This window comes from Cucurbita maxima, unplaced genomic scaffold (assembly GCF_002738345.1).
Source record: "Cucurbita maxima cultivar Rimu unplaced genomic scaffold, Cmax_1.0 Cma_Scf00037, whole genome shotgun sequence".
Taxonomy (NCBI): domain Eukaryota; kingdom Viridiplantae; phylum Streptophyta; class Magnoliopsida; order Cucurbitales; family Cucurbitaceae; genus Cucurbita; species Cucurbita maxima.
Genome location: NW_019272053.1, coordinates 79,993 through 96,959, shown reverse-complemented (window position 1 = coordinate 96,959; position 16,967 = coordinate 79,993). Strand labels below are relative to the sequence as shown.

Genomic DNA, 16,967 nt, shown 5'->3' with positions numbered 1-16,967 from the left:
CTACGTTAAGTTTTATGTATAACAGCCCAAGTCACCGCTACTAGATAATTCGTTGGGTTTTTCCTTTTGATTTTCTTCTCAATGCTTTTAAAATGTGTCTGATAGGGTAAGAGGTTTACACATACTTGTAAAAATGTTTCGTTTCCCTCTCCAACCGATGTAAAATCTTCCTTTTGAGATCTCACAATCCACTCTCTTTGGAACTCAGTGTTCTCGCTGGCACACCACCCAGTGTCCTCCTAAAGCTGACACATCGCCCAGTGTTCATTTGATATCTCATATTGGTTGGAGAGAACGAAATACCCTTTATAGGGTGCGAAAACTTTTCCCTAGCATAAGTGTTTTAAAGCCTTGAGCGAAAGCCCGAAAACCTTTCCTTAACAGACGCATTTTGAAACTCGAAAGGGAAAGCTCAATAAGAACAATATTTGCTAACGGTGAGTTTGAGCTGTCATTACAGTCCACCCTGTTCGTGGCCCAACGTTCTTGTACGCACTCATTCTCTTTTCAATTAATGTGAGATCTTAGTTAGGTTGGTGACTATTTATGGAAATAGAGTTAACACCCCAACTCAACTGAACCCAACTTGGTCGAGTTAATGTTATTGAGTTGTTTTTTATTATTATTATTTAATTATTTTAAAAAATTAATTAATAAATTAACTTTTTTTTCTTCTCTTTTTAGTCTTTGTTAGCATTCGATTCTCACATCAATTTTGGAATCGCTTCCATTTACAGAAAATGACGAAATTAGAGCCCAGAAGCTTCCAATTCGTTCGCTATCCACAACTCTGCGTGGAATCGTTTTCAATTCGAACTCCTAGATTAGATTGTCTTTGATCAAAAACGAATCTGCTACTTAATTTGATTTCTACGTCACCGGTATCATCTCTTAAAGTCATTGCGGTGATTTCTGACCTTGATTCTTCCTTTACGTTGTAGGATCGTGATCGCTTTGCTCGAATCTTACTTCACAATCACAATCACAAGGAATGCACAGATAAGGTCTTGAATTCGACGCAAGAGCAGCGTTCTCCCTACCGCTGTGCTTTCAGTTAAGTGATCCATGTTTTTAGTTTAGAGATTATTGATGGTTTGCCTCTAAATCTGGAAATAGGGATGAGTATTGTTATAATTGGAATTAGGCGTGTTAACAGGGGAAACTGAATGAATTGGATTGAGTTATCAATTTGAATCTTCTTTTGAGTTGAGTTCGTGAGTTCTTGATAGGAACGAATCAGAATTTTTTGTTGAAGGGAAAGTTACATACGCTTAGCTGTTGTGAAATTAGGTTATGATCTAGTTTTTGTCGATAAAAATTTAGAAAGTTTGGGAACTTTTGTTTTAGATTCAATCCTGGCTCAAAATGGTATCTACAAGTTATAGTGTCTATAATCACTCTGTACCTTAGGCCTCGACTATAACTCTTATCACATCGGTAAAACTCAAGCCACCTTACTAATTGGACACTTCTTTCGAAATCAACCTAAGGAAAAGTTTTGAAATTGATTACCTTAATGATCAAGATCAAAAAGTAAAGAAAACTTGTGATTAGAATCTCGGGTTTGATCAATATTACTTAATGACTCTAGCATGCAAGTTCTAAATTAAGCTCTTGACACTCTCCTAACATAGAAACTCTATTCTTTTCAATTCTAAAACGTGATATCTAGCCTTTGACAACTTGACCCTAACTTAACCCAGCGACACATAACCTCTCTATTAAAATGGTAGTTGATGAAAAATACCCATAACTTCCATGTTAAAATGGCTAGTTAACCATGAATATGGTAACCTATGTGAATTACAGTATAATATTAACTCCAATATTAAAAACTATACTTAAATGACAAAAACTATACTTAAATGATAGACAAATATTTAATTTTTAATTAAATAATCTAATAAATAGAATATGCTTATTAATCTTCTTTGGACTAGTTTCATAAATTAACTCCGAGAGTTCATTAAGTGTCAATTAAATTGCATTTAATGCATCTCTATCTTGAAGTTTAACACTTTGCACAACATGTAAGGAAGTCTCCAACCTTTTCTAGAATTTTCTTTGACGAGCTCACCAGACTAAAACTTGTTGTAACTTCTTGACTCTCCTCCTTGTAATTGGACTTTGAGGTATAAAAATTCCTTGGTCGGTCGGTTGGTGGTCGATAACCCTGAAATATCAAACATCCACTACAAACGGTAGGCAGACGATATTTTGCTTTGAAATGGAAGAGGGAGTGCAAGATATCTAAGATGGGAAGATATAAGAAAAATCACACTTTTATAAGTTTATTGTCATCTAAAATATTACACTCTGCTGTACACACAGTTGTTCTTCCTCAAGAAATGCAAATCAAAGAAAAATAAATTGCAGGCCACCTAATTGCTCTCCTGAAAAAAATTGAATGAAAAAATAAAACTGAAAACTAAACATATGTTCAAAAATAGAAACAAAATGCAAGCTCACAACATAGCTTTTAACATAAAAATGAACACCAAATGCTTAATAAAGAGCAGAAAAAAAATTAAAGATGTTTGCAATCAACTGCAGGCGAAAAAAACAAAACTCGAGTTTCGTCCATCAATCATGAACACAAGTCTCTGGGCAACAGAAGCAGCTAAAAATGCACTGAAGCTGTCCCTTCCACTCCTTACCAGTTGAGTTCAATCCGTTCAGGAGGCTCCTTAGATCTAATCTAACAACATATGGATTTGAAAGCCAAGCTTCTTCCACTGGTAATATATAACTGCAGGAAACTGAGTGAAATGATCAAAGGAAACCATATAAGAACAGTTAGAATAGTTGAAGGGCCATTTTATGCTTATTCTGTTTCCATTTTGGCAACTTATAGAAGGCGTCTTTAGTCATTCCAAACTTCTCCCTGAATTCTTCTGATGAAAGGTATGTCTGCAGAGTTGCAAAATTAAACATCTCAGAAAAAATCATGTCAAGAATCTATATATAGATTCAACTTGAAACATGACTGTTTTAGTATTACCTCTCGTTTTGTCACATCAATGTCTGAAATAGGGTCGGCTGACGTAGTTTTTAGACGCTCGTATGGATATATTGTGAGGCCTTCATCATCTTCGGCCTCGCCTTCTTTCACATCTTCTTGTATGGTGAGAGTTTCGATTCTGACTGGGACTGAGTTGTTCTCCTTCTCCTTATCCTTAATCTCCTTATCATTATTACTAGTCTCTGGTTTAGGCTTGGTAGGCTCTGGAGTCACTTCACCACAATATAAGGTTTTATGTCAGTTACAAATGGCATGAAAATAGTCTCCACACAGTTAAAAGTCGAAGCCTACCTTTTATAGAACGCGGTATGATAGCTTCTCGAGCTGGTGGTGGTCTTTCAAAACTAGCACTAAGGGCTGCCAATGTTGAAGATTTTGCAACAGACAATTTTGCTGAATCCGAACTTATTAACTTCGGGAAGATCTTTCTATTCATTGGGGGTGGCGTAGAAAGGTTCCTTGCATTGGGGTTCTCAAAATTAGCAGCCAATGCATTAAAAGCAGGAGACCTCCCCCTTACACGGACCCTTTCAGGACTAAAAGACATGCTCCTAGATCGCTGTGATTTGTCTGGCACTGCAGATCTCCCACCGTATGCTACTGGTCTCCTCTTTGGTTTCTGAGTAATAGAGGAGTCACTTCTTAATGGATGCAATAAAGACCAGGAAACTAGGAAAAGAATGTGGAGCAGGACAGTCGATAATCAAGGGAAGACATAAAGTGTATGTAGTATTGGATTACGTGTCTTTTAAAAGAAGTGATACAATAATCGAAAGGAACGAACTGCAGATTGATCTTTTGTGCGGGTGTTTGGTGGGGAGTTTAAGAAGTGAAACTATTGATAGAAAAAACCTTACATCTACAGTAGGAGTGCCACCGCTTTTGACTATTGTAAGTTTCCTTTGAAACGAGTTTCCATGCATCTGTTCATGATTGAAAATGTCAATATCTTGCTAACATTTTTAGGTAATACTAGAATAATTGTTGAATTCTTACTGAAGATTTTGCAGAGTCCCATGTGAAGAAGCGTGTGAAGAATGGAGGTTCACTTCCTTCCGTGATAATATACACTGGAGCTTTAGAAGATAGACTTTCCAACAGAAAATCATGTTCAAGGAATTTCTGTTGCGATACAAAGAAAGTTATCAATAGTGAAAATCCTCCGTTTGGTTGAAAAGTTGACCAGAAACTTTCAAAGACAAAATTATCAATGAACAAACTGTAAACTTTTAGTATCAGACTCCCAAGATATGGAAAGGACATGATATTGATGATATTAGAAAAGAAAGAGACCGACAGGATGCCATGAAGTTCCTTCCCAATAGAATAGCGGATGAAACGAGGAGAGACAATGAAAAGTAACATGTCATGTTGGCTGCCCTGAGCTTACAAGATTAACATAACTATGCAGGGAATACATTATTCGTACCTCACCAATAGTTAAAGCTTGTAGTCTACTCCTAGAGTCGACTTGTTGGCCAACCCATACAAATATCTCTGAGTGATTATCCAGAATGTACATGTCTTCAGTCATCAGATCATCTTGATCAAAGTTATGTACCTCCACCACCTGCAAAACTTCACATTAACCAACCTTCTTGGGGAAGACATAAGGTTATTTACTGTCACTAGCTTGTCAATGTTGAGTATTTATAGATACCAAGGACAAATGATTGTTCTAGTGAGAAGGGTTTGAGTATCTCCGCATCCTTGCTTGGGATATTTGGAGATACTCCAAGGTTTGGGTTCAAGCTCTAAGTTGAAAATTTAATAACTTTGATAGCTTTAAACTCTTCTTGTCTTGAAGAACTGACTTGGGACAGATAGGGACTAGGGGCATAAGGCCTTAGGCTCCCACTACTTACCCCAGCTATTAAAACAAAGAATCAAACTAAAGTGAAAATAGGACATCATAGGAATACATCTATTTCCCAATAAAACTCAGTAAATACGAAATGAAAAACACATATATCTATGGACTGGAACGAGAAAGGGATGTACCTTCAAATTCCCTGCACATCGGCGTAATCATCACAAGATCAAAGGAAAAGGGGTCAAATTTAAAAGTTTAGCAGAATTGAAGGTACAAGATAAAGCTTACAGCTTTCACCAGCAGGAAGAATAATACAGACCTCTAGAGAAGGTACAAGAAAATAGGTGAGGGTCGCTCTCGGCATCTCGTGCAATTTTTTGGCTAGGATATTCAGATTTGCCTCCCAGCAAATTCCAAAATTGTTCAGATTCTGTGCCTTCTTTTTGTGGTCTAGACTGTACATTGGGCTGCTGACAATAGGAAAACATGTAAGAAATCAACAAGAAAATGTTATGATATAAAACAGTATGCAAGATGCTAACCATTTGGTTAAAGATTCAGTAAAATAAGAATTCTAGCCTGTCTTTGTTAAACAAAACTTGAACTTGCTCGACTTCTTTGCCAAAATAAGATTTGGTATAGCTCACCAAAGGATTGCTTGTGGATGTGAAATGACAGATGCAATAAATTTATGTAATCAGGTTTTTTTTCCTACAGAACACATTATCAAGAAGCTTCTATAACAAACTCGGTTGAGAGAAAGTACACAACCTTTATCAAATCCAGCAACCGCTCAACAAGTTCTTGATTATCTGAGCTTGTAAGGCTTCCAGTCCATGTAAAGACAGTGGAGCTGCTATTCAATATGTAGCAGTAGGAGGAATTCAAAGACGATGCAACCTGACAAAGGAGAATATATAAGCTTTGAGGTAAAAAGTATAGCTTTCGGGTTACGTGTAGTACTGATTTAACATGAAATTGAAACAAAAGGTCTAATGTTTGAATCCCTTCAATGTCATTTCCTCTCTTTAAGTGATACTAATAGTTCAGACACTTAGTTTCTCAAATCAAATTAGCATCTACTTTGCGAGTGAGAGTGATGGGAAAACATAAATGATTCAAAATACCTCTAATTTATCCATTTAAACTTACTGTCTCAATATCATTTAACTAAAGACATCCTTGTCATAAGCGTGCATGACTAAAGAACTACCGGAACGTCATGGTACAAAAAGGTTAAACCACTTTATGAAAAGTACTGACCGGGTCTACTTGTATTGCTTGCATATTTTCAGGTCCAGAGCCCTGGACTCTAAATAATGCAATCCCATCCTCTTGGTAAGTTTCATCTTGAATTTCCTTCTCCGCAACATAATTCTTGTATCCCTTACTTAGGCCTCCCTGAAGTGTAATTCATCATATTATCTTTCAGATAAACAAATAGCAGACATGGAACAAGGAAAATAAGATTTCTCCTTCTACTTTCTTTAAATGCAGCTTGAATCTAACAGACCTTGAAGACAACAAAGCCTTGGAAAATTGAATGAAATTGTATCGGTTCACTCCCTTCGTAAATGCGTGCCTAGGATACAATGTAATGAATCAGAAACAAGAAGATATTAAAGACATAAATGTACATCAAGTAACAATCCAAGTGATGAATCTACCTGGACTGGAAGAAACTTTAATGACTCAACCATCTTGTTCACCAGTGATAATGCTGAAGCTCTTTCTTCCTGAGGGAGATGCACAAAAAGGAAATCAGACAATAAGGGAGAGAACATACATTGAATAATTGAAATCTAAGATGCTGTATAATGAAATATTACAACTGATAGCATGGATTTATCCCAACATAACAAATTACAGTCTTCCCAGTTCATAGTTACCAAAAAATATCTTAACATACGACTAATTTATGATGTTAACTTCTCCCATAGCCATCATGTTAAAGTGTAGGAATTGAATGCTTAACTGGACGATAAGCTAGTTAAATTTTGTTGTGATAAGCTGGTGATTTCTTCATTAGAAGCTTTGGGAGCATTTATTACCTCAACGCTTTGCTTCCCAAACCATGTTCCTATAAGATATTCGTCTCTTTCGTCTCCAGGGTACGAGTATTGAAAGATATAGCAATCTCCACTGTAAAATTTGGACTGGTCGGAGGCAGGAATGAGAATCTTTTCACTGCCACTAACTCGCCAAACCTGTGTCATGGGGGAACAGGAATTGTTGACCATAGAAGAAAAACAGTTAGCTATATTTACAAATTAACTCATAAAAAAGAAGTTCCAGAACGCCTAAAACGTAAATTATGATCTTGGATTGATTAGCCACTGCTAATTCATATACTTGACAGATATCAGAGATTCCATTATACTTCTCATAGCTAAATAGATGCCTGGATGAACTCTTAGTCATCCTCTATGCGTAAACGCCCTTTAATGATATTCGAGTCACTTGTTCTTGAACAGGAAGTACACAAATTATCAAACTAGATTCACATCAGGTCCTTTTTTTTGTTCAAATATACTTGAAACTTTCTACTTCTGGGCATCCCTTGAAATACAAACCGACTACAGACCGGATTTTTTTCTTTTTCCTGAATTAACTGAAATTGGCTTTTATATATGGGTAGAGAGAACAAGAAGAAGAGAGCCATTAGAATAAAATTATTTAGTTAGAGCTCCAAAAGAAGAAACGGGCTCGAAAAATATTAAAAATAACCAAGAAGGAATCCTCAGAGGCTAGGAGAAAGAAAGAAGAAATTTCTTCTGCAGACTCCTTTCCTACAATGAATTGTGAGAGCTTCAGAAGCCACACCTGCAAGTTCCCAGTGCAATCAATGTATGGCTGGGGTTCTTCTTTTACGGGATCAGCTTTTAGAAGACCCTTGACATTAACTCCTTGGCGCTTCAGAAGAGCTAAATTAGACACCAAAAACACAAGAAATGAATTTCTGGTGGCAATATAGATTAAAACTGATACATGGACAATACCGATGGAAAGTTTATACTTTCTAACCTGCAACCTTTCCTCGACCATCCTCCGACACCACTACATTAGTAACTTGAGGCCATGAGTCAAATTTAGATCGGAATGTCGCTGTCTCAAAACCTTCGATCACGCAAGTGATTTGTGATCTTGGTCTATCAGGTCCATGCACCAGTTTCTGTTCATTTAACAACACAAGTTAATAACAAATTCTATAATGCCATGTTGCACAGGTAAAATGGATTCAAAAGTACAGGATGAGCTGACCTCGGCAGCTGCAGTTGCTTTCTTCCGGTCGTCAAGAGAGGTATTTCTTCCCATCCATACAAATACTTCATATCCACCATCTAGAATATAGCATTTGTGTGTTTCTAGCAGGTCTCTTGTCAAAGATCCAGCATCAACCGGTTCCAGTTGCCCCTTCTCAATTCTTTAAAAGCAAACAAATAGCTTTCAGAACTACAGTACAGAGTTTAGAGGTACATAGTAAATGGTTACCAACTTTCAATCTCACAGGAAAGTAGTATTTAGTTTTAAGATTTATTGATGGTCATTGGTTATGACTAGCATAGCTGACAATTCTATTCAAAATCATTGTAACTTGCTGAAGAGATGTGTGTGCACATTGATATTCAATTACATAGTAACATTGGTAGGATTTTCTAAAAAGGAGAAAATATATTACCCAAATAGCTTTGTTGAATGAGAATCAAGAGGCTTATCCTCATCACTAGATGTTTTCCTTGGAAGTGGAGCAAAGCCACCAAAAAAGCCCCAAAATTCTCCAGTTTCAGAATCAGCCATCAATTTTCCATCCTCTACAAAAAGTTAATTCACAAACTGATATTCCTCAATGATCATCTTTCACATCCAACTAACAGATCCATCTTTAACTTACCAATGGCAGCTATCTCACATTTTCCATTGTGATATGTATCTTTAACATATTGAACAACTTCCAATGCTTTTGCTCTCTCTTGAATGGACGAGTTCGAACCATTAAATTGGAAAATCTTAGACTTGGTATCTAGAACAAAAATGTCATCATGATTGAGCGAAGATCGACTGAAAGGAACCTGTCACCACAATTCCACATTCATAACGAAGCAAAAAATCCCAAAAATACCCTACCCAGAAAAAGAACTTACCTCTTTCACATGGACAACACGTTTTCCTTTACACACGAACAACCGAGTCTTATGTTCCTCAGCCTCGGCATGCTTGAACCCAGATGAAAATCCACCTTCTTGAGGTATAATACATGGCTTAAAACAGGACAAGAATTTCTCTGTCTCTTGACCTTGAACCTCACGATATTGTACAGCACGTCCACCTAGAGCTGCATCGAGTTCAATTGTCTTGATGGCAGCAGTACCTGATTCATCCTGTGTATTAATAAGTCACTTAGTCAAAACTTCATACAAAAAATGGCTGTTGAAAAGTACTTCCATGGTATAAATACTGTACCTGAGTGGTATCCCTACCAAGCCAATAATGAATATCATGCCGCAAGGCACCACTTTTTAAGGAGGTTGTCTGCACAAAAAAGTTAAAACACATGAAAACATTCCTTTGAGATTTATATACTAATAAGACAAGCTAAAAAGACACTCAACAAGTTGAGTATATAACCTTTGTCTGTGTCCCAATAATTCCAAAACATAAACAGTAGACTATATAATGCTTTTTTAGGCAGATAAGTATGCATATAGAACTAATCCTTCGCATATCTTGGATATCTATGTATGTATTGCTCTTTAGGAATTAATATCCATTTGTTACCTTAAGAACAATATAAGAGTCACCAGTGAAGAACTTCCCATAAGAAGACTTTGGAACAGGAACAGGATTAAAATTCTCTATGCGCCATATTTCTAGCCCACTTTAAAGTGTCAAGGAACAAAATGTGAAAGTCATAAAGGAATGAATAAAATCTTTAGTTTCTTGGAAATTTGCTAATCTGAACATAGCTTGGTAGATTAGATACCAATTACTATCGTAAGCGTTGAAATATAGTTGATTGGATCTTTTTCGATGCAGTGTTGATATCGAACACAGAAAAATTCAAAATCTTAATCACTAAGGATACGCCTTTTGTCCTGCCCCTTGGAAAGCTGGGTCCAAATCTCTCATGGAGACGGCCATAGTTCTATAGTATTTCCCACCACAGAAACACAGCTATTCCACCCTGCATAACAAAACAAAGAATTATGAAATGAGCAAGATTCTAGGACAGTACAAAGTAAACAAATCAACCGATAACGTCAATGAGAAACTCGACACTTCCTTCCCGACCCAATTCTTAGAATTGAAAGGTTGCATAAAAACTTCAACATTTACAAACTAAAGAACCTCAGAAGTTAGAATAGTCTTGCTAGCGAAGTTCAGAAACAACTTAGTGAGTTAGAACATCAAACAAACAGAAGAACAATAGAAAAAGAAAGGCTCGAGAGATCAAGGAAATCCAAATGGATTCACCGCTCAATATCCAAACATAAATATAGACATACACACACACACACACACATATATATATATATATATGATACGGCCTAGCACTCTTCTTGAATTCCCATGACAATCTTTATTCAAAACAATAGGTGGAAGGCCTAGAACAATACATAAACTAATTAGCCAACTCTCTAACTCCCTAGAACAATACATACTGTTCAAAATGAATCAAATCAAGTCTAGTTCCAACACAATTCAGCTCAACTAAGCCAGAGAACAAGTTCAACGGAATCAATCCATAAAAACTCAATCCCGAAGACCCATTACTCGATCAGATCAAACACTCAACACCCAACAAAAAACGATTCAACCACAGAAATCTCCAGTTTTCCCCAATTCCCATGAACAAAAACCCTTAAAGAAAACGACCCATGTTCTAGAATTCAAACCCCAACACTGAAACCAAAAGAAGGAACAGAAATCAAGAGAATCAAAGATTGATTCCGAGTACCCGAGGCCGATTAAGCTTAATCGGAAATGGAAAATCCAAGCAGAGAAGCACCCAGATCCAGTCCCAGGGTCAGAATGATACAAACAACACTGTTTCCCACTTTTCACAGCGCACAAGAGAGAGAGAACGAAAAAAGGACTTTGGGGGAGAGAGAAAGTGAAGTGTTGAGGTGAAGAAGAGAGAAAAAAACAAGTATAGAAATGTAGAGAGAGAAAGAGAAAGAGAAAGAGACCCAAAAAAGTAGTTGTATTGAAAATGAGAGGCAAGGCGAGGCAAGGCAAGGCGTGCTGATCACTAACTGCAACAGAAGGGAGGAGCCCAAGCAAGCAGAAATGAACTGGAATCTTAATAATCAATTAATTAAAATTGAAATTACTTCCTTCTCTTATATGGGGATTTTCTTATGTGACAGATAGATTTATTCTATTCTCAAGCATTCTTTATATTAATCATTCACCAACTTTCAACCCAGAAGAACTTGTTTCCATTATTTATCCATCATTTTCGGACAACCCTGTTTGTGTAATTCAATTTAATTCAACTCCATAGGATCATAGTCCAGGTTTTTTTTTTCTCTCCAAAATTAATGACTTGGGTTTGGTTTTTATAGGTAAAAAGGGCACGGAAAGGAGGAACGTAATTGTCCCATTTTGTTTGATTACAAGCTTAGTCTCGGGTTCGGTTTATTTGATATTTAAACAAATATGTGATAACTATAAACTTTCAAAAAAAAAAAAAAAAAAATTGTAATTTTTTGGTTTGATATTGGATTGAATTTTGAAAAATGACAAAAGTTTAGGAACTTTTCATTTTATATTTAAACAAAATACTAAAAAAAACTACCCTTAAACATAGAATTAAAAGTTCCAAAAAATACTTAATTATGCAATAGAACCGCTTATACTGGGCAATGTAATGGAAGCCATCGATAAGATACTAAAAGTTGTGAATATTTTTGGAACTGAAATAGCTATTCCGCTCATTTCATCGAGATAAACAAGAAGTATTCTATCATAACTTGTTCCGGCCAAGAAAGAAAGCGCAGTGCTAATAAATTCATGAGAGATTATTTGTAGAATAGCTTCATTGTGTCCAGTTATGAAATCCATATGAGAGACGGAGGGATAATTCTTTTTTTTTTAAATTCCACCCTAAGATGTTGAAGCAGCATAGACTATTTGACCTTTAAATCATTAAAAGAAAAAAATTAAAAATCCTAATTTAATTTTTAACATTGAAATTACTTTACAATGGTTTGATATTGTCAACTTTAAGCATAAGCTCTCGGCTTTGCTTTGGGCTTTCCCAAAAGGCCTATTATCTCCTTACCAATAGTTATATACTGTGACTTATTGAATTACTAAACGTCAAACCTCAGTATCTCTACCCCACCCCTCAATGAGGGATGCTGCCGTGAGTATGTGATACATTGGTTTTAGTTAGAATTTATTGTAGTTTGAGTGGAGTATGATATCTTTTAAAAAGTAGTAATAGAGAGTTGATATAAGAAGATTAGTGAGTAGTCTTGTCTTGTGTATGTGGTTGTGAGCGTAAGTTATGTGATGTAGTAGCTCATTTAGGTATGAATATCCGTAGAGTACTTTTGCTTTCCCAAAAGGCCTATTATCTCCTTACCAATAGTTATATACTGTGACTCGTTGTTGTTACTCTCTTACTTGTATATATAACGTCTCTTTCGAAAATCTCTCTCTACCCTCGTTTTCTAAAACCTTATTCTTAAACCGAAACCAGAGGCTCGAACATACATCGCTTGGCCGTAGGCAACGTAAAAACGAATTGGGTTAGCTCACTTGTCGTTGGAAAGTGAGTACCGCACAATCGCAAGTCCGCTGCCATCAAGAATGTAAACTCATGACCATTTCCTAAATCAGTCGATGTGGGACTTTCATTATCCAACACTTCCCCTCGAACAAAGTACGCCTCCCATTAATCGAGATTCGACTGCTTTGGAGTCGAGGTCATTTTTTATTATGCCTTCGAGAAGGCTTAACTCCTTTTCTTTTGGAGTCATTTGTTCAACATTTGAGGATTTACCAATCTATTGACACGACATTGTATAAGTATACGATATTGAAGAAATAAAAATATAGTAAAAATGAGATCTAGTATTTGTCGTTTTTTTTTTAAAATATTAAGCAAATTTTAGCTTTTAATATCAAAATCACCATAAATATATAGGCTAAGCAAATAAATAAAAAAAAAAAAAAAAAAAAAGTCAAAGCATGCATGAAAAGCACGTAATTATTTTAGAGAAGCTTATACTTTAAGACAATTAATTATATTGTGACATTGATTGAATAATTCAAATTATGCAAATGAAATGTGATAATTTAAATTAAAAAAAAAAGAAAAAAAGATTCCATGAAGCTCTATCATGAGATATGAAATGTGATGAAAGAAATCAATTATTTAGTGGGTGATTTATTTATTTATTTATTTATTTATTTTATTTGAAAAGGATGGAGGGCAATTAAGGAAAATGGGCCAAATTGATTTTTGAAAAGCAAATGAATAATTAACCCCAATAATGCATATGGTCATACAGCTCAATTTGTTTTTTCATCCCCAAATAAAATAATGCTTTATTTATAATATATATATATATATATATATTTAAAATAAATGAAATACGTCACCAATCTATTATTCGACACAAAATTAATAATATTTTATTTCAATAATAAACTTTAAAAAATTATATTAATAAATAAAAAAAAGTTTAATATGAAAATTTATAAATTAAATTTATTTAATTTCTAAAAATATATTGAAAGAAAGGAAGATTAATCAATTTCATTCTCCAACAAATAAAGATCTATCAAATGTGGAACAAATGACTCCAAAAGAAAAAGGAGTCGAGCCTCGATTAAGAGGAGGCGTACTTTGTTCGAGGGGGTGTTGGATGAAAGTCTCACATCGGCTAATTTAGGGAATGATTTTGTTTGAGAGGGTGTTGGATGAAAGTCTCACCTCCCCTAATTTAGGGAATGTTCATGAGTTTATAATCAAAGAAAGTCCCACAATGGCTAATTTTGGAATTGATCATCGGTTTATAATCAATGAATACTATTGTATTAGACCTTTCTTAAAGCTTGTGGAGAGTCGTCGTGTTCATCATCTAACATGACATTGTTGTTTTCAATTTATTTTCGTACGATCATACCATTTTTAAAATTGGATGGAGGAAGTAAAAAAAAATTGAATTCCAAACTCAAAGAGGTAGCCCAAAGTCTATAAGCTAAATCCAATGGTTGAGCCCAAACATTATTACAAGTTCAACTATCGATAAGAAAATTCGAACACCTTTTGAACATCGAAATTCTTTGAACGTCATAAATTTTTCGGTTTGAAGATTTAATCTTAAGAACAAGCTACAATGTAACAACTCGAATTTCTTAGACCTCTGCTTAGGGTCATTATTACATCCCTACGATTTTCATTTGAAGGCTATTTTCGTTACCATTTTCAACCGTGTATAGAGCCTCCTCTTTCACCTAGGACACCTTGTGGGAATGAATTCGACTTTCTCGATCTCTCCAATTCTCTCTTTTGTCACACCATAGTGCATTTGAAAAGTCAAAGGAGTTGCCCCCACGAATCAAGTTCTTCTCATTGTCGTTCACCACCCTTTTATTCCTCATCACAAGTTGTCATGTTGAGTTATTGCTTCGTCACTATCATTGTCACCATCATTTCTGTTGAAAAAGTTGAAGGAAAACCCTTGTACTTTAGCTCGATCCAGTGGTTTTCTTATTTGAGCTATAAAAGTCGTACATGAATGCAGTTAGTAATATACATTGACACTCTCTCCTTTCTCCTATCGATGTGGGATCCCCGCCAAATCCACCCCCCTTTAGGGCCCAACGTCCTTACTGGCACACCGTCTCGTGTCTATCCCTTTGGGGAAGAGCCTTCTTGCTGGCACATAATCCAGTGTCTGGCTCTGATACCTGTTTGTAATAAACCAGATCCACCACTAGCAGGTATTGTCCTCTTTGAGCTTTCCCTTTTAGGCTTTAAAACGCATCTGGTAGGAGAAGGTTTCCACACCCTTATAAAGGGTGTTTTGTTCTCCTCCCAACTAATGTGGGACATCACACCAAACCACGTACTATTGGGAGAGACATCACTCTAATACTATTTGTAGCACCCCATGTTCATGATACTGATTATGATTCAAAATTTGGGTTCGACACTTGATGGCTCCAACATTGCCTTGCATCCCTTGTGACATAGTCATGTTACTTATTTCTCGCTTTTAAGAGTGAATACTATCCCCCACAAACTGACACATGTCCTTTAAGCATGCTCTGCTTAGAGGCAAATTCAGATCTAAATTTTTGTTCCAATCCTATCATATAGAACGATGGAGTTAAGACAAAGTACAAACTCTGTACATAAAATTTTATACGAGTTCCTTTGAAGAGGTTTCCACAACCTCGGGTCCAATACAATTTTCGTTGATACAAGACTAATATTATTGAAACGAGACTAATATTTTCTATAATTTAGTATTTTTAAAGTTTTTGGAGCCTATTAAGTATAAAATAAAACATTTTTTCTTTCCCAAAAGGGCAATGACTCAATCAAAAGTAATAAAACTCAGGAGGGTAAAACAGTCATTTCAATCAAAAACCCTAACTTTTTTTGTCTCGCCAGGGCTCCTTCTCCTCACATAAAAACCAAACACCAATCCGGAGAACGGCCGCTAGTCCTACGCTCTACCTTTCTTCTTCGCAATTTGCTTCGATCAAAATTCACGTTCGAAGATCAAACAATGGGAGTTTTCACCTTCGTTTGTCGGAAATCCGGTGGCGAGTGGACCGCCAATCAGTACTCAGGCGTCCTTGAAGGTTCCGCCGCTTCAACCTATGATCTCCAGAGGAAGCTCGTTGCGTCTGCTCTCTCTGTCGATTCCTCCGGTGGCGTTCAGTCCTCATTCTCTTACGTTTCTCCCAGCTCCGCTGTTTTTCAGGTGTTCTTCATTTTCTCTTCTGGATATTCGCTGAAATAGGCGAAAAGTTGTCGAGATTATCAATACATGTTCTGTTTTACCCGTTTGTCTAGTGGATTCTTCGAATATATTTGATTTTATTGCTTGATTGTTCTCGATCTCACGCACTTACACTTTAATGTTTGATTTGGTTAATCTCAGTATTTAACTGATTGTGTTTTTTTTCCGTCGGTTTGCAATGACTAGATTATCTTTACCTAGTTTTTTCCTTTTTGATGCGTGAGTATTACTTTAAGTTCGATCTGTAGGGTAATGTCGTTCATTTGCGAATATGGATTTTGATTATATAATCCACTAATATGAATTTGTTCAACCAGCAAGACCTCCAAATTCTTTCTCAATATATGAACGCATTTTGAATCATTTCATTGCTGGCAATCATATTTCTAGTATGTTCATTGCTGAGTTTCTTGATTGGTTACAAGTTATCTGCATTCACCCCAACTTTTACATTGAAATCAAACTTCTTTGAATAAGAAATTCTGATATTGTGTGATTCCTTGTTGGAAAGCTTTCTAGCAAAGTATTTAGAAAAGCTTGGTTTAAGTGAAGGGTCCTTTGAACTCTATTTATGATATCTCTGTTATTGCCTACCATGTACGCCTAGCCTAAACCTTATTATTTCAGGTGATCATCGGTGGTGCTAGTGGCGGTGGCATCATTAGTGGCGGAGAAGCGGCAGCCGCCCCTGCTGGAGGAGCTGCACCAGCTGCAGAAGCCCCAGCTGCAGCGAAGGAGGAGGTGAAGGAAGAGAGTGATGATGATGACCTTGGCTTTTCACTTTTTGATTAATTGGTATAATTACTTGCTATTGTTTATCAATCTCATAATTTTTAGCACTAAAATTTTCTCTTCAGGATATTATGTCTATGCACTTACTTGAATTTGCCAGTTCATTAGCTGTTCTTGTTAAGGACATGAAATTTTGCTACTGATCTTTGTTAAATGGTTGAGAATTAGATGTGTTCTTTCTGATTACCTTCCATTGATTTATTTTTTCGGTAAGTAGAGATGTCTATATAGCCTGTGGAGTCTGGATTTTGTGAGTACCTATTATAATACTTCACTTAACCAAGATTGTGGGCTAACCCTTATAACCATCCTACCCGGCTTCTTGGTTTGAAGCTTTGCGAAATGAATA

At 36.0% G+C, this 16,967-nt stretch overlaps 2 protein-coding genes and 1 long non-coding RNA gene across 6 annotated transcripts; 2 read left to right on the top strand and 1 right to left on the bottom strand.

The window, feature by feature from the left end:
• The first annotated feature begins 697 nt into the window (after window positions 1-697).
• LOC111468588 lies at window positions 698-8,134 on the top strand. Its single transcript, XR_002714771.1, has 3 exons — window positions 698-1,053; window positions 5,553-5,764; window positions 8,063-8,134. It is a non-coding gene; the product is annotated as an uncharacterized LOC111468588 (long non-coding RNA).
• Window positions 2,269-11,008, bottom strand: LOC111468581 (villin-4-like). 4 transcript variants are annotated; one of them, XM_023113831.1, is made up of 23 exons: window positions 10,792-11,008; window positions 9,919-10,017; window positions 9,612-9,711; window positions 9,297-9,365; window positions 8,978-9,214; window positions 8,728-8,905; window positions 8,515-8,647; window positions 8,097-8,259; window positions 7,860-8,007; window positions 7,659-7,759; window positions 6,887-7,042; window positions 6,503-6,571; window positions 6,349-6,417; window positions 6,099-6,236; window positions 5,607-5,735; window positions 5,155-5,305; window positions 5,024-5,034; window positions 4,452-4,592; window positions 4,019-4,144; window positions 3,880-3,945; window positions 3,314-3,641; window positions 3,002-3,234; window positions 2,269-2,910 (listed from the first exon to the last, which is right to left on the bottom strand). In XM_023113831.1, exons 2-23 carry the CDS (start codon window positions 9,972-9,974, stop codon window positions 2,797-2,799), a joined length of 2,916 nt encoding a protein of 971 aa, XP_022969599.1. In that variant the 5' UTR covers window positions 9,975-10,017; window positions 10,792-11,008; the 3' UTR covers window positions 2,269-2,796. The 4 variants fall into 4 exon arrangements, with proteins under 4 accessions (XP_022969599.1, XP_022969601.1, XP_022969600.1 ...); XM_023113833.1 differs by having other exon boundaries at window positions 3,002-3,225; XM_023113832.1 differs by having other exon boundaries at window positions 5,155-5,302.
• A 4,479-nt stretch (window positions 11,009-15,487) lies between these two features.
• On the top strand, window positions 15,488-16,804 carry LOC111468587 (60S acidic ribosomal protein P3-like). The gene is made up of 2 exons (XM_023113843.1): window positions 15,488-15,787; window positions 16,454-16,804. Exons 1-2 carry the CDS (start codon window positions 15,590-15,592, stop codon window positions 16,616-16,618), a joined length of 363 nt encoding a protein of 120 aa, XP_022969611.1. The 5' UTR covers window positions 15,488-15,589; the 3' UTR covers window positions 16,619-16,804.
• Window positions 16,805-16,967: the final 163 nt, after the last annotated feature.